General features: G+C 40.3%; 1 protein-coding gene across 3 annotated transcripts in view; it reads right to left on the minus strand.

Annotated features, from left to right (window-relative positions):
* The window catches only part of LOC141103379 (potassium channel subfamily T member 2), a 2,416,326-nt gene that overhangs the window by 1,773,987 nt on the left and 617,014 nt on the right, over window positions 1-25,325 (minus strand). For all 3 annotated transcript variants that reach the window (XM_073592891.1, XM_073592890.1, XM_073592889.1), the window contains exon 2: window positions 6,966-7,045. In XM_073592891.1, the coding sequence (XP_073448992.1) occupies window positions 6,966-7,045 (80 nt within the window). The remainder of the gene's footprint in view (window positions 1-6,965; window positions 7,046-25,325) is intronic.

Genomic DNA, 25,325 nt, shown 5'->3' on the forward strand with positions numbered 1-25,325 from the left:
CGTCTGCCTCTCCTTGTTGTTCTCCCAGACATTATTGGGATGGTGGGGGCGGTGCTTATAAGCAAATGTAAAGGAGAAGTTGAAATCTGTACGTAGATGCACTTTAATCAATGTAAAGAGGTGTTTGGTGCCCTTTAATTTGAGTACTCACACTACACAGATACACTCAATGGATACAATATAATATACTGCAATATAATGCGCCAAATGTACAGTGGTGCACAGAACTATATGGCGTTAAACTGGCAGTAATGCACACAGAAGTAAAAGGCGTTAAACTGGCAGTAACGCACAAAACTATATGGCGTTAAACTTGTAGTAATGCACACAGAACTATATGGCGTTAAACTGACAGTAACGCACGCAAAACAATATGGCATTAAACTGGCAGTAACGCACGCAAAATGATATGGCGTTAAACTGGCAGTAACGTACACAAAACTATATGGCGTTAGGCAGTAACGCACGGTAAAACTATATGGCGTTAAACTGGCAGTAACGCACAAAACTATATGGCGTTAAACTTGAAGTAACTTCAACTCATACATTGGGCCCATACCCGCTCAGATCCCCAACCAAATATCATACTATCGACGGACGCGGAAAAAGCGTTTGATCTCGTTGATTGGTCATACTTAAAAGCGGTGCTCCAATCTCTGGGGTTAGGACAGAGGATGATGTCATCGGTCATGGCCCTATACTCTACATCTTGCGTGCAGGTAAAAGTAAACGGGACGCTCTCATCCAGCTTCCCAATCAGGAATGGCACAAGACAGGGGTGTCCCCTGCTATTCGCTCTAGTGCTGGAACCGCTGCTCCGCACCGTGCGAACCAGTAAAGATATTAAAGGCTTGCAGGTTGGTAATACAGAACATAAGCTTTCGGCTTACGCCGATGATGTTTTATTCCATTTTATTTCAGACCCCCCGATCTCACTGCCCAACCTGATGAAGGAACTTAAACATTTTGGGACTCTTTCCAATTTTAAAGTAAATGACACAAAATCCGAAATCCTACCCATACACTTGCCCCCCCCTTTTATCCACAAGTCTCCGAGTTGCCTTCCCCTTTGTCTGGGCTGCATCGTCTCTGCGCTACTTAGGGATACAATTGACGGATCGCTTTGACACCTTATATGCGGCCAACTTCCCCCCCGTTGCTTACGACGATCAAAAAAGACCTATCGCATTGGACGCGGACTGCCTTTATGTGGTTGGGACAGGTAAACATAATAAAAATGAACATATTACCCCGCATACTCTTCTTCTTACAGATGTTACCGATTCCCCTACATAGATATTTCTTCGATCGCTTGTCTAGCATGCTGTCTGAGTTTGTATGGCATGCACGAAGACCTAGATTAGCCCTAAAGGTGCTTAGGCACCCAAAACGTGAAGGCAGCTTAGTGCTCCCTGACATAAGACAGTATTATAGAGCTATAGTCCTCCAGAGGATACTCAACTGGCATTTTCACACCCACTCAAAACTCTGGGTTTCACTAGAGAAATGCCTGGCAGGAAGGAACTTATCTTATGCCCCGTGGTTGCCGAGAGAGCAGAGGGGGCTGTCTGAAATGACCTCCCCGCTGACGGCCCAGGTGCTTTCAGTATGGGACCAGATCAATCCGCTCTTCAAAATCGCACCCCCTGTGTCACCGCTGGCTCCACTGGGTGGATTACTATGGTTCCCCCCAGGTGAACAGATGGCCTTTTTTGAGCCTTTGGTGATAGATGGAGATGCCAGTTGTGGTAAATTTATGAAGGATGGTGAACTCTTGAGATTTGACGCCCTGCAGGATAGGAATCGAGGCTCACGAATGAACTTTTGGAGCTATAGACAATTACACCATTTCTTCGAGATGCACGGTCATACAATTAGAGATCCCTTATCCCTAACACTGTTTGAACAACTTTTTGTGCAGGAAGAACCCGTCCCCCATATGGTGTCAGAACTGTACAGACTCTTGGGCGCAGCTGCCCCTCTACCCAAACCTACTTACATTCGGAGGTGGGAACGAGACCTAGGGCTGGAATTCACTGACTCGCAACTGTCCCACCTGTACCATCTTACACACTCGTCCTCTATAGACTCCAAAGTTCAAGAGACAAACTTTAAGATAACGTCCCGCTGGTACCGGGTACCAGATGACTTAGCCCACATTTATCCTACCAGGTCTGAGCTCTGCTGGCGAGGATGCGGACATAGAGGAACGCTTATCCACATATGGTGAGACTGTCCTCGCATTATGCCCTTTTGGAAAGATATAAAAGACCAGATAAAGACTATAATGGGAATAGAAGTTCCTTTCTCTCCAGCACACTTCCTCCTGCATATTCCCCCGATCCCACTCAATCCATAAAAAAAAAATATACTGCCCATCTTTTGAATGTGGCAAGATGACTTCTTCCGATTTATTGGAGGCAGTCCAGAGTCCCCACCCTAGAAGAGTGGATCGGAGGGGTGAGTGCAGTCCGAGAGGCTGAGTATTGGATAGCGACCTGCAGAGGATCCCGAGACCGGTTTATCGGCATCTGGACACCCTGGACTGAATACACCACAGACTCTAGAGACATACCCTCTAGCTTAAACGTGGCTTTACTAGAATTGGCAGACCCAACCTTTCGGACACGTAGGTTGTCCAGACCCTAGAAGATAAGGAACTACCCCACTGAACACACGGTGGTCCCTGGAGACGTTTGGAGCAGTTTGATTTCTTCAAAGGTGGTGTGCTTGGAGGAGAGATGACTACGGCCGCTCTCTGGATTGCAGGTATGCCTGGATCGCTCCCTCCCCCTTCTTTCCTTCTCTCTTCTTCATTCTCTTTTCCGCCCTGTTCTTATGTTTATTATCTGATGGGTTGAGCTAATCCTACGCTACACTACAACTGGTTCGAAGCATTAGTGATATACTGGTGTGGGGTTGACTGATACACGTAGTTAAAGCTGCCGCACTCACGAGTTGGGTCTCCTATCTCCAAGGAGACACTTGAGGATATGCTTGAGTGGGCGGTGTGTTTCTTTGGTGCCCCTGAGTGTGTGGAGGGTGGAGGGAGGTTAGTTGGAGGCTATTGGGCCCCCCTCCCTCTGCCTTGGCCGCGGGCTGGAGGACCCTTAATATGATCCTCTTGGTGGTCCTCCCCAGGTCTTCACTGAAAGTGGGGCTGGTGTCTGGGGGGACTATACATATCACCTGCCCCACTCATCCATTACAGGTACTCGCACCTTTGCCATCTGGGTGATGTTGATAGTTAATTAACCAAAGATAATTGTCTCAGTCAACCCACACAAAAACCGCTAGATGTTTACTTTATTTTTCTGTTTTTTTTTTCTTTTTTCTGTTCAACTGGTTAAACTGAACATGGCGGACCCATGTGGGTCAGCGATTTTATCACGCTGTGAATTGTTAGACATGTCTTGTTCTATGTATTTTGAAAACTGAAATAAAGATTATTAAACTTGTAGTAACGCACACAGAACTTTATGGCGTTAAACTGGCAGGAACGCACGCAAAACGATATGGTGTTAAACTGGCAGTAACGCACGCAAAACTATATGGCATTAAACTGGCATTAACGCACGCAAAACTATATGGCGTTAAACTGGCAGTAACGCAATCAAATGGACAGTGTTCAACCGTCACTACACTGAAGCTATCTGAACTGTCCCTACTCTAGCTATATACTAATGTCAAGATTACTGACACGGTCTCACTACACTGAAACTATCTGAGCTGTCCCTAATCTAGCTGCACACTATGAAAAGCAGAATGATGGTCCTCCTCACTACACTCACACTATCCCTAGACTGACACTAAACTAATATTCTACACTGACAATTGAAGCAAAATAGCACAGTATAGCACATTAACTAATAGCACTGAACAGAGCCCTGTTCTATCTCTCTCCACACCAAAATCACACTGAAAATGGCTGCCATTGAAAGAATACTTTTATACTGTGGGGCGGGAATGAGCCATGATTGGATAAAGTCATGATGACAGTGTCCAATCATGACTCTGACCGTGCTCTGTGCCCCGACTGGCTGAAGCTTTCACTGCTTCAGCCAATCAGGGCTCGCAATGCACTGTTCAACGCCACAACGCATTGTGTTCTGTTTGGGGGGGCGAACAAACGGTTGAACGTCCCGTTTGTTCGGCTGTAATCCGGACATCCGAACAACAAAAGTTCGGCCGGAACTTCTGCTCGGGCCGAACCGTTCGCCCATCCCTAGTTAACACTAGGGAGCGATCAAGGGGTTAAATGTGGTCCCTATGTGTGTTCTAACTGTGGGGGAATGTGGCTGACTAGAGGAGGAGACAGATCGTTGTTCCTACTTAGTTGAGTGTTGATTCACGCTTTTCATTTTGCATTTTTCATTTCGTGCTTTTCAGTTCGTTTCTGAACGGCCGTTCGTCAACCAGCCATGTTGCGGAATTGGAGGAGATAACATGTTATTTATTAATGGCCTTGGAGTTATTTCTTTGACATTATTTTTTTGGCTGAATAATGATTTGATTTGGTATAATTTTCTATATTTTTGGATGCATAGAATGCATTAAGGTGAAAAACATTTTACCTTTACAACCCCTTTAAAGACGTTCTTGCCCAAATAAAAAAAAAAGCATAATAATATTATTCTTGATATCACTAGAAAAAAAAGCCTTTGAAAATTAGTTTGCAATAACTCCATCGGTATCACCAGCAAAGCAGCTTCATTATTATCCCATTAAAAAAGAAGAGAATTGTGCGCTGCATTTCGAGATTTCATAATTTGCCACGTCACGAATGTTAAGTCTCCATTACGAACGCTAGTTTACAAGACCGACCGCTTCTGGCTCATCCTTGCTACCGAGCATGCGTATTTGTACTTTGGACTTTTGTCCGACGGACTTGTGTACACGCTGGGAAAATCCGACAACACACATTTGTCTGCGGAAAATTTAAAAACCTGCTATTCAACATTTATCTGTGGAAAATATGATAACAATTGTCCGATGGTGCATACACACGGTCGGATTTACTGCCAACAGTCTGTCATCGAACATTTCCCGTCGGAAAGTCCGATTGTGTGTACGCGGCTTTACTGTGGCGGCTGGTCCGGAAGCAGTTAAAGGAGAATTTTTTTTAATTTTTTTTTAATTTTGTGTAAATATGAGATCTGAGGTCTTTTTGACCCCAGATCTAATATTTAAGAGGACCTGTCATGCTTTTTTTCTATTACAAGGGATGTTTACATTCCTTGTAATAGGAATAAAAGTGACCCAAATATTTTTTTTTTAAAAAGACAGTTTCAAAATAAAAATTTAAAAGTAAAATAAAAAGGAAAAAAAAAGTTTTTAAAGTGCCCCGTCCCGACGAGCTTGCGCGTAGAAGTGATTGCATACGTGAGTAGCGCCCGCATATGAACACGGTGTTCCAACCACACATGTGAGGTATCGCCACGATCGCTAGAGTGAGAGCAATAATTCTAGCATTAGACCCCTCTGTACCTCAAAACTGGTAACCTGTAGAAATTTTTAAACATCGCCTATGGAGATTTTTAAGGGTAAAAGTTTGTCGCCATTCCATGAGCGGGTGCAATTTTGAAGCGTGACATGTTGTGCATAAATTTATTCGGCGTAACATTCTCTTTCACATCTTAGCAAAAAAAAAATGGGCTAACTTTACTGTTGTCTTATTTTTTTAATTAAAAAAAAATTATTTTTTTTCAAAAAAAGTGCGCTTGTAAGACCTCTGTGCAATCACGGTGTGACAGAAAGTATTGCAACAACCGCCATTTTATTCTCTAGGGTGTTAGAAAAAATATATATATAATGTTTGGGGGTTATAAGTCATTTTCTATAAAAAAAAAATGTAAAAAAGAGGCTTGGTCCTTAAGTGGTTAAGCACGTTTGATGTTAATGCATGCTATTGGTCAGAATAATAATTTATTCTGTCAATTAGAATGTATTAAAGTGATTGTAAAGGCATACTTTTTTTTATATTTATGCATAGGTATGCGCAGCCTATATCATTAGGGTGGGCACCCCAAAAGCTCGAACACACATGCCTCTTTCTGCAGCCTCAGCTGCACTGGAAAGTTAATGAATGGAAAGTGCTCTCTGCTGAGTGGCATCCTTTTCAATCACAAACTGAGGCATAGACACAGTTTGTTATGCTTCAGTTATGAATGAACACAGTGAGTAAGTGTGTCCGCTGTGTTCATTTACAAAAGGAAGGGGAGGGTAAATTACATATTTACTAGCCTTTCCCCCCCTCTCTCCATTCTGAAACATTCCCCACAGCAGCCAGGGGGTGAGGAGGGAAGCCTGTAGCACTGCGGGGGGAAAAGCTGCAACACAGGGGAAGCCTGGACAGTAGGAGGAGTCCGCACATAGTGATTAGACAGGTACACCCCCTGCACACACCTTTGATTCTATGCATTAAGATAAAAAACCTTCTGTGTGCAGCAGCTCCCCTAATACTTACCTGAGCCCCATCTCGATCCAGCGATGTTGCACGGGAGCCTCGGCTGTCCAGTACTCTCCCTCACTATTGGCTCCCCCTGCTGCAGTCAGTTAGCCAATGAGGAGAGAGAAGGGCGGGGCCAAACTGCACTTTCCGTGTCGGAATGGGCACACAGAGCAGCAACTCAGCTCGGGTGCCCCCATAGCAAGCTGCTTCCTGTGAGGGCACTGGGCAGGAGGGAGGGGCCAGGAGTGCCAGCAAGAAACTTGAGAAGAGGAGGATCTAGGCTTTTCTGTGCAAAACCATAGCACAGAGCAGGTATAACACTTTAAAGGGTGACTCCACTTTCGTGGGGAAAAAAAATGGCAAACAAAGAAAAAATAATATAGCGTTTCATCATCCTCTCATGTACTAATCTCCGGAGCAACTGCACATGCAGAGTTTACAGTCTATTTGCCTTTAGTAAATCAACCCCATTGGGTGTTCTAAATTGAATTACAAACAGTTTGACAGTACTTACTTGATCTTTGGTTTTTAATAAAGAAAAGCTTCAATCTTTCTTTAAAGGTGTTTTCATTCACATAAAATTCTACTTGAACTCTGCAAACAAAACATAAAAATATAAAATACACTGCAAACAATGTCTAACACATTAACTTTTTACTCAATTAATGCTTGTTAGAGCTCTGCACTATCAAGTATTTTCTTTTAAAGTTCTATTCACTAGAGAGAAGCTAAATGTCAGAAATGTAATAATTCAAATAAAATGTCACACGAATATCTTCTCAAAAAGGACACTTTGATAAAAATAATATTTTTATGGTACCTATCTTTTTGGTTATACATTGGTCCCTTCTTTCTCTAATAACTGCTGGGCAAAACAAGCATTGTGCTAACATAACTATAATTACAATGTGTGACAGATAATGGTATTGGCATAATAACAAAACGCTTTCTGCAGAGAATTACACTTCAGGAGGTTCTTAGTTTTCACCAGGATTATGTTTCAGCGATGCATTTGTATTTCATATTTTCCATAATGTGAATATTCCTTTTTCCACTTATAGCTGTTGTATGCCCTGAAAAAACAAACAAAAAAAAAAAAACCTGTAAGACAAAGGCATAATGAGCTAGTCTGTCACCGCATACTAGCTCATTATGAAATACTTACCTCGGTCACCGCTGAGGGAGCTGACATGTTCCCTCGGCATTTCTATCAGGTTCGCGGCTCCGGCGCTGTGAATAGCAGGCGCCATGATGATGTCACATCCGTGCATGCACGCGGTAGTCCTCTTTCTGCCAAAGTCAGGCAGCATCCACTGTACTGCTGCAGGGTATGTTTCAGGATGGATGGAGCACAGGGGGAGGGGCTAATAAATGTGTAATTTACTGTCCCCTTCCTTTTGTACATTAACACAGTGAATACATGCGGTCACTGTGTCCATTCATAACTGAAGCATAGTAAACTGTGTTTACTATGCTTCAGTTTGTGAATGTACAGGAAGCCACTCAGCACAGAGCACTTCCCATTCATTCACTGAAAAAGAAAGAAAAGTTTCCACGCAAAGGACTAAGTACTAGATTAAGGGTTTGGAGGTGATTAATAGAACTGCTGTCTCTACCAATTACTTCCACTAGGTGGAGTAAACAGAATGTAAGGAAAACAAAGTAGATATGGTGCTGTTCTACTGCTAGCAAATAGTGGTTGAAGGTATGATACTAGAAATGTATGAAAGATATATTACATGTATATATACACACTACTCCCTTTTGAAAGATCCTAGAAATAAGGAGATAATTCCCAGCATTTCTATTAGTAAGTGTTACCAAATGTGTATCAATTGCGTGAAACCAAATAAAAACAAAACAAAAAATAAAAAATACAAATGCCGTGTGGTCTATAGACTAAAACAAAACAAAGTGTATCATCCTTGGTGTGAAAAATCAATGTATATAATATCCGTTAGGATAAAAGTGAACTAAAACAATAATAAAATTATAATAAATGACTAAATACAATTACTGTGCATACTTGAACAATATAAGGTGCAATTGCAATTACTATGTGTGTCAAAATTGATCTGGAGTGCAATTACTATTTAAAGCAACAACAGGCAGATCCTCTATGTGTACAATTCTACAATGTCTATTTCGAATAGAAACTAATAGAAGAAACTTCAAATAACTAAAAATTATAAATATAAATATAAAGTGCTCTTGTGCCAGTGAAGAAATCCGTGTTTTTAATCAAAGAAACCGATATTCTGGTCACAATCGACGTAAATTCATCGTATACTAATATAATACAAAATGATGGAATTAACAGTGTGGATTGGGCCTTACACAATCAAACAGACATCAAAGAGGAACAAATCCAATACATTCTGGAAGGGCTAAAATTAGCCATGAATAATTATTTTTGGCATAAGGGAGACTATTTCGTCCAAACGAAGGGCGTAGCCATGGGGGCAAAGTACGCCCCCAGTGTAGCCAATTTGTTCCTCAACCACTGGAAAGAAGAACACATATTTAGTATACGGAGGACTAACCTAAAATTTTGACGAAAGATACATCAATGACATTATGATTATCTGGAAGGGCACAGAAACAGAACTACAATCCTTCTTCGACTAAATCAATCAGAACGTCTATGGAATCACTTTCTCTGGTACTTGGAATAAACAAACAATCGATTATCTAGACCTTCAACTTTACAAAAATAATGGACACATTGGTACAAGGACCTTTTTCAAAACAACGGACAGAAATGGGTATATCCCAACCAACATCTGCCATCATCGGCAATGGATTGGAAACATACCGAAAGGTCAACTGATGAGACTGTTTAGAAATTGCAGTAACATCAAAGATTATAATATCCAAGCAGACACCATTATAGAAAGGTTTGTAGAAAAAGGATATAAGCTTACAGAGACACCCATTCTAAGGCTTCAAAGAGAACTAAAAAGAATAATAAACTGACGAGCGGGACAACCTTGTGGACCATACCTCTACCTTTCAACCCTTTTTCTTCTTTCTCTTTCCTTTTCTCCACCTTAAGATTAAAGCTCATTATCAGAATTTATTTGACCTATATACACTCTACTTGTAAACAATATGTATAGTAGGTATAAATCATTTAAATACCTACAAAAGTAACTAAGGAAATGATATATATCTTTAATTTAGGTTTACGTGAACCCAATGTTTAATATTTGAAATTTCATGATATTTACCTATATAAACCCTACTGTAAAACAATGAGCTTACTTTATAGATCCTTGTAAACTTACTTTATGTATCTTTATAACATTGTATACTCAATAAACTTCTTTTGACAAGGAAAAAGGATATAAGAAAAAGGAATTAGTAACACTGAAGGAGAAATTCAAACATATGGACAGAAATTCAATGATAGAAGGTAGGGGTAAGGATAATAATAAAAATAAAAGATGCAAAGGAGATGTGGCTTTCATCACTGGTTTCAACATCCAACATAAGGCATTGGAAAAAATAAAAAAACATTGGCCAATCCTCCAATCTGACCAAATTTTAAGGACCAGTATACCAACAAGACCTACCTTCATTTATAGGAAGGCACCCAGCCTCAGGAATAGACTGGTTCACAATGCTCTGGACCCCGCAAAACAAATAAAAATTTCAAATCATCTCAGAGGTTTTTACAAATGTGGCAAATGTCTTCCATGCAAAATCATTAAAAAACTATTATCCTAACGGATATTATATACATTGATTTTTCACACCAAGGATGATACACTTTGTTTTGTTTTAATCTATAGACCACACGGCATTTGTATTTTTTATTTTTGTTTTGTTTTTATTTGGTTTCACGCAATTGATACACATTGGTAACACTTACTAATAGAAATGCTGGGAATTATCTCCTTATTTCTAGGATCTTTCAAAAGGGAGTAGTGTGTATATATACATGTAATATATCTTTCATACATTTCTAGTATCATACCTTCAACCACTATTTGCTAGCAGTAGAACAGTGCCATATCTACTTTGTTTTCCTTACATTCTGTTTACTCCACCTTGTGGAAGTAATTGGTAGAGGCAGCAGTTCTATTAATAACCTCCAAACCCTTAATCTAGATTTAGTCCTTTGCGCAGAAACTTTTGTTTCTTTTTCTGTCTAATTGGGCATTCTTTGAATACCAATAGTATCTGCAGCAATGGATATATTCAAATACATAAATAATAGAACAATTAATTTATCAGAAATATTTAACCAAGAACAAGTATTTAAACAAGATATTGATAGTTTATTTAAACAACTCAGACACTGTATGGAAAAACAACTCAGGGTTTGGTGGGACATTGCGATTTTGGAAATGTATATAGCAGAAAAAATGACACCAAGAAGACTTAGGTGGGATATCTCACCTAATGACGCCGTAAAGACAAAAGTTTGATGGAGGAATGGTATCGGTTTTTTAACCAGAGTGAAAATGATTTATTACAAAAAATTGTGGTACGGAGACAACATAAATTAAAAAATATAGAAGCAGAAATCCTCAATCTAAGAGACCAACTTCTATCATTTGGTGAAACAAGGGAATACAAGGATAAGGAAACTGCACTACAAAAAGTGGTTAAAAAATATGATAAAGAGATTCAACAGACAAAACAAAAGAAATTTGAGAGATGTGCTGGACTATAAAAACCAGAAGGTTTATAAATGGCAGATGGATGACACCTACAACGAGAATGAAAACAATAAAACAATATCTCTATGATGGAGGAATCAAGAGAGAATACCCCAGAACCAGATGAATCTGTATGGCAAAATGACCGAACAGGAGATATTAGAACACCGAGAAGAGTACAAGTTGAACAACCCACACCAGATCAAAGAAGAGAGGAAAGGAGCTCCTTTCGCCGACCTCACAGACAGGATGAGAATTATGGAACACAATTACCCAATACCGCTTCAAACACACCAAGAATACCCAGACATCGTAATAGATTTTCCCCATTAGGATTAGACCCGGAACATGCCCCTTATAGAGAACCCCAATTCAGGAGGGATTTTTTTCCCAGGGAACCCAGAGGAAGACCACCAGCAAGAACAGAAAACTATGCCCCGTATCGTCCACCAGGGGGATGGAGACCCTTCAGATACCCACTAAGGAATCATTACCAGGAAGATTCCAGGTATCAAGTGGGACAACAAGGGTAGAACCCAAGAACAACCACAACAAGGGAGAGAAGGGGAAACGATTGGGAAATAGAGGAATACAGAAAAACGACAAACCGACCCCAGAGATGGGCAAGAGGAAACAGACCAGAGGAAAACGAGGGGGCATCAAGAAAAAGCTGAAGAGAATATTAGGGAAAGGCATTTTTAATCTGAGTGAGGTGATATTTAATGAAGAAGAATTGAAAATCCTGGATCTGGGTCTTAAATATGCCCCAGACAAAGAACTAGACAAATTTGAAGCCTATATATCGATTTACAAAAATTTGTGAGAAGATTAAACATTAAGAAGTGTTATGCTCTAAGAGAAAAGAAACAAGCAGAAAAAGAAGCCACTACCTATAGACATTCTAATTTAAGGAATAATTCCAATTTTAATCCAAAGACACAGCAAAATGAGAGCCTAATAGTTTTTAAAAAAATGGTGGAAGAGGACATTAGGAAACTGAATGTAACCAAATCAAAAAGAAACAACATCTGGAAGACCATAAAAGAAATAGAAAAGAAGAAAAACATAATCATACGACCAGCTGACAAGGGGGGGGACTTGTAATCCTCAACAAAACGGATTATGACCATGAGATGACCAACCTACTGAACCAACCAGATACATATAAGAAATTGAAAGGTAATCCGAAAATCGAATATGAGAAGAAACTCAAAAAGTTTGTAAAGAAAGAGGAAGACAAAGGAATTCTCACAAAAAAAAGAGGCAATCTATCTGGTACCAGAGGCAGCTAAAACACCTGTCATCTATTATGTCCCCAAAATCCACAAGAGTTAAACTAACCCACCAGGGAGACCAATAGTTAGTGGGATATACTCTTTTTTCCTGGTTGGGAGCATATTTGGATTTTTGGATTTTTACAACCACTAGCCAAAGAAGGAAGGTCCTATCTTAAGGACAGTAGACAGGTAATAGACGAATTAAGAAACCTAGGAATCGAAGAAACCGATATTCTGGTCACAATCAACGTAAATTTGTTGTATACTAATATAATACAAAATGATGGAATTAACAGTGTGGATTGGGCATTACACAATCAAACAGACATGAAAGAGGAACAAATCCAATACATTCTGGAGGGGCTAAAATTAGCCATGAATAATAATTATTTTTGGCATAAGGGAGACTATTTCGTCCAAACGAAGGGCGTAGCCATGGGGGCAAAGTACGCCCCCAGTGTAGCCAATTTGTTCCTCAACCACTGGGAAGAAGAACACATATTTAGTATACGGAGGGCTAACCTAAAATTTTATCGAAGATACATCGATGACATTATGATTATCTGGAAGGGCACAGAAACAGAACAACAATCCTTCTTCGACTAAATCAATCAGAACATCTATGGAATCACTTTCTCTGGTACTTGGAATAAGCAAACATTCGATTATCTAGACCTTCAACTTTACAAAAATAATGGACACATTGGTACAAGGACCTTTTTCAAAACAACGGACAGAAATGGGTATATCCCAACCAACATCTGCCATCATCGGCAATGGATTGGAAACATACCAAAAGGTCAACTGATGAGACTGTTTAGAAATTGCAGTAACATCAAAGATTATAATATCCAAGCAGACACCATTATAGAAAGGTTTGTAGAAAAAGGATATAAGAAAAAGGAAATAGTAACACTGAAGGAGAACATCAAACATATGGACAGAAATTCAATGATAGAAGGTAGGGGTAAGGATAATAATAAAAATAAAAGATGCAAAGAAGATGTGGCTTTCATCACTGGTTTCAACATCCAAAAAATTTTAAAAATTGGCCAATCCTCCAATCTGACCAAATTTTAAGGACCAGTATACCAACAAGACCTACCTTCATTTATAGGAAGGCACCCAGCCTCAGGAATAGACTGGTTCACAATGCTATAAACATTTCAAATAATCTCAGAGGTTTTTACAAATGTGGCAAATGTCTTCCATGCAAAATCAGTAAAAAAACGAATAAGAAAAAAAAAACGGACTTCGTCCATGTCAAAAGGCACTAAACATACCATAAAAGAACTCATTACATGTACTAGTACTCGTGACGTATGTATTGGAGTGCCCTTGTTACAAACAATACGTAGGCAGAACAACAGGAGAATTACATGTAAGGATCCGAGAGCACATTAATAATATCAATTAGATACTCTTCAACCTAGGGGAATGAATATAGACATAGACCTCAACTGTTTTTTAACCAATTTCTAAATACAATATCAGCGTGATATAGGCTCTTTTTCTTAAATATTAATAATCATTTTCTCACATGAACATCCGAGGCTTCACACACCTTCCAGCTACATGCCCCTTCTAGCATAAGGTTTTTAAAAACATTTTATATGTATACAAGTTTATAGATACATTAAATATAAACACTTTACATATAGTGATGCATGCATGTGGGGATGCATGTACACACTCACACTTATATGCATACACCTTTTTTAATTTTTTAATTATCTAATTAATTTTTTAACTTGCCACTCTTATTTTAACAATAAAATCTCCTTTTTATTTATTTTTTTTTTTTATTCAACATCACATTTTTAACTTATATTATTTTATTTATGCTGGTTTGCGCAATGTGTTTATTATACCAATGTATTTAATAAAATTGATGTCAGGGGCACTTGGATTATAATATAGCATTCCCAATATGTGTTTTACATTTGCATTACCGGGAATACATTAATTATACCATTTATAATACTGGTGATTTTTCACAATTGTATATAATGTAGTTTAGTTACTCTATCATGTATGACAAAAAACATCTAACCCATGGTAATCACGGACTTCTGCCTAATAGAATACATCAAACGAGCCCATGATAAGATGGTAACTAATACTATCACGGGCTTCGGTCTGCACTATCACACCCAAAATGGCCCAAAACCCAAAATGGCCAATAGGGCGGACACCTTCCGTCTGGAGTCATTTGAGGAAGGGCGATTTTGGTGGATGGAACAGCTTATCCGCAATGAGCAGTTATGATCACTTATGTATTTCTAATAAAATATGGACATGATATTGGCATAAAACCTATTTTATTAAGGTGCAGTCCTCGGGTCTGAAAGATTATATCAACAAAGACCATCATTTTTACACATAGGTTTCAACACAACGGGCTTCGGTCTGCATTACCATACCCAAAATGGCTGACGGGACTTCTGTCTGCAAAATCACTTGCAAAATGGCGGCCACAATTAACAATGAAGTATGCAAATCACCAAGTATTATAAATAGGAACTGTAGCAAGCACTATACACACTCCAGATGATGTCAGAGTGACGAAACGCGTAGGGATGAGTCAGCATATGTCCTTGCATCATTTCCTGTCACAGGCGCTGGTGTCAGCAACATATGCCTTTGTTAATCCTACAGTATGTGAGTACCTTTCTATGCGTTTGTTAATAAACAGTTTGATACAGTATTGCGCTATTTGGGCTCCCTCTCTCTCTTTCCTGACGCTCAATACTTAGAGGAATCTCCTCATAGCCAGTACTAAGGATGATCTTTACCCTATATTGCTACACAGTGGCACATACTGTGAATGTCTTTGACCCCAGGAGGTGGAGAAGGATCTGGTGAGTGCAGCCGCAATAGGCATGCACGGTGTGTTCACTCACTGAAAAGTCCACCAGATTAAAAACACGGATTTCTTCACTGGCACAAGAGCACTTTATATTTATAATTTTTGGTTATTTGAAGTTTCTTCTATTAGTTTCTATTTGAAGTAGACATTGTAGAATTATACACATAGAGGATCTGCCTGTTGTTGCTTTAAATAGTAATTGCATTGTAATTGATTTTTCACACCAAGGATGATACACTTTGTTTTGTTTTAGTCTATAGACCACACGGCATTTGTAGTTTTTATTTTTTGTTTTGTTTTTATTTGGTTTCACGCAATTGATACACATTTGGTAACACTTACTAATAGAAATGCTGGGAATTATTTCCTTATTTCTAGGATCTTTCAAAAGGGAGTAGTGTGTATATATACATGTAATATATCTTTCATACATTTCTAGTATCATACCTTCAACCACTATTTGCTAGCAGTAGAACAGCGCCATATCTACTTTGTTTTCCTCCCATTCATTCACTGCCATGTGCAGCTGAGGCTGCAGAGAAAGGCATGTGTTTTTGAGCTGCACACCGTAATGCCATATGTCCCATACACACGGTCAAATTTTCCGACAGAAAATGTTCGATGGGAGCTTGTTGTCGGAAATTCCGACCATGTGTAGGCTCCATCGGACATTTTCCATCAGAATTTCCATCACACAAAATTTGAGACCTGGATCTCAAATTTTCGGACAACAAAATCCGTTGTTGTAAATTCTGATCGTGTGTACACAATTCTGACGCAAAGTTCCACGCATGCTCGGAATCAAGCAGAAGAGCCGCACTAGCTATTGAACTTCATTTTTCTCGGCTTGCCGTACGTGTTGTATGTCACCGCGTTCTTGACGTTCGGAATTTCCGACAAGATTTATGTGACTGTGTGTATGCAAGACAAGTTTGAGCCAACATCCGTTGGAAAAAATCCATGGATTTTGTTGTTGGAATGTCTGATCACGTGTACGCAGCATTAGGCTGCACACACCAGATTAAAAACACGGATTTCTTCACTGGCACAAGAGCACTTTATATTTATAATTTTTGGTTATTTGAAGTTTCTTCTATTAGTTTCTATTTGAAATAGACATTGTAGAATTATACACATAGAGGATCTGCCTGTTGTTGCTTTAAATAGTAATTGCATTGTAATTGATTTTTCACACCAAGGATGATACACTTTGTTTTGTTTTAGTCTATAGACCACACGGCATTTGTATTTTTATTTTTTGTTTTGTTTTTATTTGGTTTCACGCAATTGATACACATTTGGTAACACTTACTAATAGAAATGCTGGGAATTATCTCCTTATTTCTAGGATCTTTCAAAAGGGAGTAGTTTGTATATATACATGTAATATATCTTTCAAACATTTCTAGTATCATACCTTCAACCACTATTTGCTAGCAGTAGAACAGCGCCATATCTACTTTGTTTTCCTCCCATTCATTCACTGCCATGTGCAGCTGAGGATTCAGAGAAAGGCATGTGTTTTTTGAGCTGCACACCGTAATGCCATATGTCCCATACACACGGTCAAATTTTCCGACAGAAAATGTTCGATGGGAGCTTGTTGTCGGAAATTCCGACCATGTGTAGGCTCCATCGGACATTTTCCATCAGAATTTCCATCACACAAAATTTGAGACCTGGATCTCAAATTTTCCGACAACAAAATCCGTTGTTGTAAATTCTGATCGTGTGTACACAATTCTGATGCAAAGTTCCACGCATGCTCGGAATCAAGCAGAAGAGCCACACTAGCTATTGAACTTAATTTTTCTCAGCTTGCCATACGTGTTGTATGTCACCGCGTTCTTGACGTTCGGAATTTCCGACAAGATTTATGTGACTGTGTGTATGCAAGACAAGTTTGAGCCAACATCCGTTGGAAAAAATCCATGGATTTTGTTGTCGGAATGTCTGATCACGTGTACGCGGCATTAGGCTGCACACACCTATGTGCTAAGCTGTGCCTGTCACAACATATAAAATTGCAGAGAAAACACATTTTAATCTATCTGCCAGTCACTCTTTAAACCAGTCTCGGTGACTCTCTATAAAGTACAGTAGAGTACAACAATGGATGTTAACGGGCGACAAGGCTGTTTTCTATTACCCTCATCATGTTCCTCTGTGCCCCAGCAGGCCTGTTGCCCCTTTGTAATTGATATTATTACAGTGCCTAAATTTAAAACAAATAGTTAATTTGAAATAAGGAGTGCACTATGTATTTGCTGTGAATTCTCATTGGCAGCTATGCCTAGAAAATATCAGCCAAGGCAACAGAAATCAAAAACCTACGAAAAGTAAAAACAATGAACCATTCAACCACTGTTCTAGAGACCTTTTCAAAAGGATTTAAAATGCAATGCAATTAAAAAGCAGATTCTAACTACCCATTGTGAGGCACTGGCTGGCAGCATTGTGGACAGTGTATACAGGTATGTGAAATCTGAGTTTCTCATCTACACATGGTGAACGGCCTCAAGGTTTATGACTGATGGAGAAAAACATTTTTTGTTTACTCAGGATCTTATTATGTTCTGTTCTGGGTCCTAAATCCTGGAGGATTTGTAGAGCTTTGGGTGGGATAAAGCCTCCATGTGTAGGTCCACACCTTACCTGGTAATCAGACCTCAATCATTAGCCTTAGCTATGCACATGACATTATACAATATACAGTATATGAGCTGAGTCATGCTCAGGACCCTCTTGCATTTCTTCTCTCTGCTGTGGCAGCCTACTGCAGGGTGGAAAGCCTTTTTGCTGACAGAACACTAAAAATGGTGCAAGTTTTGCCTGATTTTTCTGGGGAACCAGGAATTATTTACTCAGTAGTTTGAAGCAGATGTTTTGTTTGTTTGTGCTATATTCAGGTACAGTGGCAGCTGCTCCATTATGGGCACAGGGGTGCCGCCGCCCTAATCTACATCTACTAATGCTTCTCCTCCCAGCCAATCAGGAAGCGGGTCCTGAGACTCGATTGGCTGGGAGTCTTAGGACCCACTTTTTGTTCAGCTGGGAGGAGAAGCAACGGCCTGGCTCTTCCCTCGGCAAGCTGGAGGGAGGAGCAGCAGGTGGAGGACCAGCAACAGCCTCTTTAGGCTTCCAGGAGCCCTACCCCAGATTCAGCACCACCTCATCATCAGCCTCCTGGCCACTGATCCTTGTCTTCCCGTCCATCTCCCGCGTGGGGGGAGTGCAGTAGGGCGAGTGAGGGGGCCAGGTTTGTTTGCTGCCCCCTCCCAAAATATTGAGCACCAGCCACCACTGTACAGGTACTTGCTGTACAAAACCTTTCTGCACTGAAATTGTGTTTGTTTACTGCCTTGCTGAATAAAAGTGGAGGACAAACCTGCTTGAACTGCCTCTGGGTGTCCCTGTCTCATATATTGTTTACCACTGCCAATACCAATTGAGCCCATCCTTCTTACACCATGTACAAGATTTAACTTCTATGAATGCTTATGTGGCTCCAGCAGGAGGCATATAAAATGGTAATGAGGGTGTATGAACAAGTTCGTTTGACAAAGTGAATTGCTGGTTTGCATTGTTTTTTCTCCAGCATATATGTGTGCAAATTTGTATAGCAGAGGATCATACAATTTATAAATGGTAAAGTTAAAGTAGCAGTTCAGCCTTAAACTAACTCCAAATCTACTTGCAGCCACATTCTGAGACTAACCTATCTAACCCTGTAAAGCAAAAATCACTATACATACCTATTCATGAAGCCGATCTGGTCTGGTCTCCAGCGGAGGATGTTGTGTAGAAGAGACAGTCGACAATGGCTGGGAAATGCCTGGGAAGTGACGTCACCCATAGAGTTACCATGGGGGCTTCCATTGTCGGCTGCCTCTTCTGCACCCACCTCCATAGAGAAGCCCCCGCTGACAGCTAAGTGTGGGACCGGACTGGATCAGCTTCAGAAAAGGTATGTATAGCCACTTCTTCTTTACAGGGCTAGATAGGTTAGTCTTATGCCGCGTACACATGAGCAGACTTTACGGCAGACTTGGTCTGGCGTACTGGATTTCGTCAGACAATTCAATCGTGTGTGGGCTCCAGCGGACTTTGTTTGCTCAAAAGTTGGACGGACTTAGATTTGCAACATGTTTTAAATCTACCCGACTGACTCTTCTTTCTAGCAGACAAACCGGTCATCTGTGTGCTAGTCCGACGAACTCAAACTGACGCATGCTCTGAAGCAATTACAAGACGGAAGCGCTAGGTCTGGTAAAACTAGCCTTCGTATTGAAGCTAGCACATTCCTCTTCTGTGATCTTTTAATACAGCGTTTTTTTTTTTCTTTATATTGCGAGAGGAATGAAGTTGTTTGGTTGCTTTTTATTCACACAGAGTTCTCACAAAGTACTTTCTTCATGATTTATCCTCATGCCATGACTAATATGATATTTTTTCAAAGCCAGATCTCCATAAATAAAGTATTAAATTAGATTTTGGACTCATTTTTTTTTTTTTTGTAGATTTAAACACTATCTATTTTACAATGTGTGCTAAATTATACAAACTTTTTTTTTTTTTAATTTATTTTTGTAGTTTCAAGTTACCACAATAACCTTAATATTTTGTGTTGTTTTAATGAACCTTAATGAGGTTGGTGTCCCTTGTTAATTAGACATAGGGGGGTTTATTTTCCAAAGGCAAATTCATTTTTCACTACAAGTGCAAATTCTACTTGGAATTGCACAGAAAGAGCATTTTGAAGAGCCTTCGCTGTGGATCTGAGGGGCACATGCAAGGAACCCCCCAAAAAAAACCCTTTTTCTTGCACATGATTGTATGATAAAATCAGCAGAGCTTCCCCTCACTTCAGCTCTTCCCCTCAAATTTTCAGCGACTGCACTTCCAACAAGTGCACTTGCAGTGCAATTTCTAAAGTGCACTCTTCATTAGTACTTTGCACTTGATTTTAGAAATGATTTTGCCTTTTGGACAAAACACACATAGGGGTTGCTTTACTAAAGGTAAAAAGACTGCACTTTGCAGTTGCCCTCTGCAAGAGCAGTTGCTCCAGAGCTTAGTAAATGAGCAGAAGCTCTGCTGACTTCCATCATCCAATCATGTGCAAGCAAAAATGCTGATTTTGGAATTTTCCTTGCACAGGATTGGGTACTCTTTGCAAAGTCAAGCCTTACCTCATTTCCTAAGCTCTGGAGCAATTGCACTTGTAGAGGGCAACTGCCCTCTGCAAAGTGCACAGTCTATTTGCTTTTATTAAATCAACCCCATAGTCTTTTTGACCTGTACCTGCCTACTCCCAAACAAAATGTCATTTTGGACTCAAAACACAGTCAAAAATCCATTTATTTGGGTTAAACAAAAATTAGGAAGGTAACACTGGAGACACTTTTAGAATCTGTGAAGCCTTTCGTCCTCCAGGACACACATCAAGTTTTAGGACAAGAAAATTGGTATCTTGCGACTAGGGAGCACAGGGAGCACAGTCAGACCAGACAGAAACCAGGCAATCACTTTTGAGTCTTCCGTGGAGCCTTCCCTGCACGCTTCTCTGCAGCCTTTCCTCCACGCTTCACTGCAGCCTTCCTCGGAGGCTGGGCCTCTGGTGGTGTACTTGGGGCAGAAGGAGGAGGAGGAGGAGGAGTGGCTTCATCTGCTAGATAGGTTGTAGCAGTAAGCTCCCCTCTCAAGCCCTTCTGATAAGCCTGAAAAATTAAACCCTCACAGAGGAGGCGTTGCCCCTTTTCCAATTCCAGCAATCTGGTGGCCATATATGTCCCATACGCCTCCTCTGCATTGGGTGGTGTGCTGAGGATTTGGCTGGCTTCACGAATGAGGGCTAGGGATTCCTCCTCAGTTTGGGTCATTCTTCTGGGCCTTTTGGTGAGAATGCGGAGGGGAGGCACCTGACACTCCGTGCGGCTTCTACTGGGCCCAGCCACAGCCTCCTCCTCTCTCCCACTGGGCAAGGCCTCCTCCTCTCTCCCACTGGTCAAGGCCTCCTCCTGGCTGAGGTCATCCTGTGTCAAAAAAAGGGACATAGTTGTAATTTTGGGTTACGCAATCACACACAATTTTCAGCTCATGACTTGCGAATATAATTCTCTACAAATGTTAAAGGCTAGCTATTTGAGCCCACCATTATTCCAGCTGATCAACAATATCTGAAGTACATAGGCGTGCGCACAGGGTGTGCCTGGGCACACCCTACTCGCCTTGTGTGGTGCATATTCCCCCCTGTTTAGACCACTGATATTTCATCCACCAAAAAATTGTTACAAAATACAATAATTTATTTAAAAATAAAATAAAAATAATGACACTATCCACTGCCCTACTGACACCATCAGTACATATACACATGCATATGTATTTGAGCTTTGGGGTGCACACCCTAATGCAAGAGGCTGCGCACACCTATGCAGAAGTATATTTTTACTCACTACTGTCTAGTGATATGTCTACATAATAATATTTGTGATGAAGTCATTTTTTATGAAGCACTTACAAATTTGACACGTTAACATCATTAATAACATTTACACAATCACAAATTCCCCAAAAAAAGGATACCTGGCTGAAGCTGGGCGCATCCACTTCATCAAGGCTGAAAAGGCCCAGTTCTTCCTGGGACTCCTCAGCTGCGGTGGAGGTGGATGGAAGGCTGGAGGGAAGAGTGGGGGGAAGGCTGGAGGGAAGGGTGGGGGGAAGGGTCGAAAGTGATTGCCTGGCTTCTCTTTGGTCATCTAGGAATCGCATTTTGTGGTAGTACCACAACTTGTATACATAAACTTGGTTGGCTGCTGTTCCGGATCTGAGCGACTCCTGGATTTTATTGTGTTCCCACTTATACATGTTTCGCAAGATACCAATTTTCTTGTCCACAAACTTGAGGTCTGCCTGGGGGACTCGAGTCTTCACAAATTCTAAAAGTGTGCCCAGTGTTGCCTTCCTTACAGCTCGATTGAAATATGGTGGGTGTTTGACCTCCCACAGGTTTTTGTTTTCCTGATATAAATTGATAAATCTCGACAAAAAATCAGCCTCTTTAAAGGGATTCATTGTTGCTGAAAGACAAGACACAAGATCAAAACTGTAATGTCAGTCAGAACTCCCAGGATTATTTTGTGAACAATGTAGGGGACACATATACACACACACACACACACCCCCACGTTTAATCTTACCTTCGTTTCTGACGCTCACTACTTCCACACGGACATACGTAGGCCATCGTAATAGCTTTATATACACTGCGCATGTGTCATGCTCCGCCTGCGTCACCCGCCCCTGACGTTCTTTAGTACGATTTGTCCCCGCCCCTTCACTCTTCGTTGCGCAGTGGGAGTAGATAGAGAAAGATGGCGGAGAGAATCAGTGGAAGTAGCGCGGAGGAAAGCCCGGAGCCACAACCATCCACATCCCGGAGGAGATATAAGGCCACCAACATGGCTTTTGAAGAGATGGTGGAGATGGTGTCCATATTGAGAAGGGAGGACTACGATGGCAAAAAAGGACCGTACACACGCCCGAATATGCGAAAAGACAAAATAATGTCCTCAGTTGTCACCGCTCTAGAAGCTAAATTTGGCACTAAACGTTCGAAAGAACAATTGAGGAAGCGGTGGTCTGATATCAAAAGTCGGGAGCCAGAGCAATATTGGCGAATAAAGAAGCTGCTTAAAAAAAGTAAGTACTTGTTGTGTTTTCCTATTGAGATACTTAACTTGCATGCTGATCCATATTTTTTTTGTTTATACAGCATCGTTCGTAAAGACCGTTCTTTGTAAAAGACATATGATACTAAAGAAAAGATGGGGTTTTTTTGCCAAATACGATGGTACAGGGTTGGACATATACATTTAGGTCTTGATAATTTTTCGTATTCCAAAAATTTGTTGATGTGGTGTAGATGTGTTGGAAAATATAATGCTTCTTCAAAAATTATTCAGTGTAATGTAAGGACAGGGCACAGCAGCTGGTTCCACATCTGGACTCACGAGCACTAGTGTACTATGTGACCATAAAGACATTTTTGAGGGGTAATACACATAGGAGATCATTGAGGTGTCTGCATCTGTGAAACTTGCATAAAAATGTGTATTGTTTATAATTGTTGTTCATAGGTAATGTTCATCCTGTCTTCAAAATTTTTGAGGCCAAAAAAAGGCAATAGTCCACAACTCATAACCAACGTTTCAGATTATTTTTAAAAATATAAAATATCACTGTGTTTTAACTATACCTTTTGTTGAATTATCATAGGGGAGAAAAGACTCAGACAACAGTCCAAGGATCCCAGGACCCCCCCAAGTCACCAGCCTGAGGCTGAAGATACCCCAAGCCCCAGCCCAAGACCACGCCCACCCGACGAGCTGGAGGAAGGAGAGGTGGAGGAAGTGTGCAAGATTTCAACCCCACCAAGTGAGTGACTGACATCCCAGCTTAAGGTAATGTATTTAGGCGTGCATATTTGAACCCTTTTTTTCACACATTTTAGGTGAGCTTCTGGTTGTGGAAGGCCAAGCAGCAGAGCCATTCACCACAGACAGTGCCCAAAGACTGATTGGCCAGATAATGCTGTGGAATGGCCAAATTGATCAAATGCGTGACCAAATTCACAGCATGCAACTTCGCCTGGACTCCATGCAACAGGAAATGAAGAACATGATTGATGGTTTGGGCAGAGTATAATAACGTTTTGCCTAAAAACATCAATCATTGTGATGGAGATATTGGATATCATATTTATATCAATGAGATTCAAGTGGACCATTGCAAGGACTCCAATTTAAACTGCCTTGCCCCATAGGATGTATGTATGTGTATATATGTATGTATATATATATATATATATATATATATATCTACGTGTATATGTTTGTATCTATGTGTGGGTATACATATATTTTATATATGGATATATGTTTCTTAATATCATGATAGAATATAGCTCAACTTAAGGAATGTAGTTACATTGATGTGAACCCGAGAAGCCCTACAGGTGTTGATTGGATCAAAGGGTATTGGCAGACCTTAAGGCATTCATTCTTCAGGGGGCCATTAACATGCTTCCAATATACGGGTGGAAATCAGGAAAGGTCCCCAGGTGGTAATCAACTCACCAGGGGGCCATTAACATACTACTGTTGGGACTGTTTGGGTTGGGAGATCAAAGGGGATTGTTCATTAATTCATAGACTGTTAGGCACCGAGGGGGTCGCAATATAACAGTAATGTCCGAGCATGAACTTTCAGACAGCTTCAGATTTGACCAATCAGAATTTAAGGCATCTGTAAACCAATTAGCAAAGAGGCTTCAAAATGTACCCAACCAGACTTTGAGACATCTCTGACCCAATCAATGTGTTGCCTCTGTTGATCGGTGGAGAATGCATATAAAAGAGAGATGGCTAAATGGTTTTGAAACGGTCCAGCCCGAGACCATCTAGGGGATATGTTGTCTGCGTAATGTATACTGGAATCTATGTCTATCTTTCTTTCTAACCTTTTTGTATCCTAGGATTTGTCTTATGACCTTGTATATCTTGTATATGTCCATTGCAAACATTTATGAGTTTGGCCTAAATTAACTTTGCAGCCTAGAGCAAACACTGTACTTATGCCATCACTAGAGATGTATGATAAATTCTAATTATTCTAACTTTCTTTTTCTGTGTAAATAAATGTCATTGTTTATCTTTTTTTCCCCTGTTATCGCTCGTTTTTTTTCTTATATAGACAAAGGTTTAATCACTTATATTAGTATCGTTAATCGTTTAAGTGAGGTAAAAATATTTCCGAAACATCATGTTCTTCATTTCCTTGTGAAGTTTGTTTCTTCTTGAAATATTTTGTTAAAGTTTTTTCGTTAAAATATTTTATGATGCACACGGTGTGTCATCATGTGCTATCTTCCATCATGGGATATCAATGTACTTGTTTTGTGTTTGCAACCCCTTCATCCTCAAAATTATTTAGTGGTGAGAGGAACAAAGGGATTGCACACACAAAACACATACATTGCTCACCCATGATGGGAGATA

Source organism: Aquarana catesbeiana, linkage group LG07 (genome assembly GCF_042186555.1).
Source record: "Aquarana catesbeiana isolate 2022-GZ linkage group LG07, ASM4218655v1, whole genome shotgun sequence".
Lineage (NCBI taxonomy): Eukaryota > Metazoa > Chordata > Amphibia > Anura > Ranidae > Aquarana > Aquarana catesbeiana.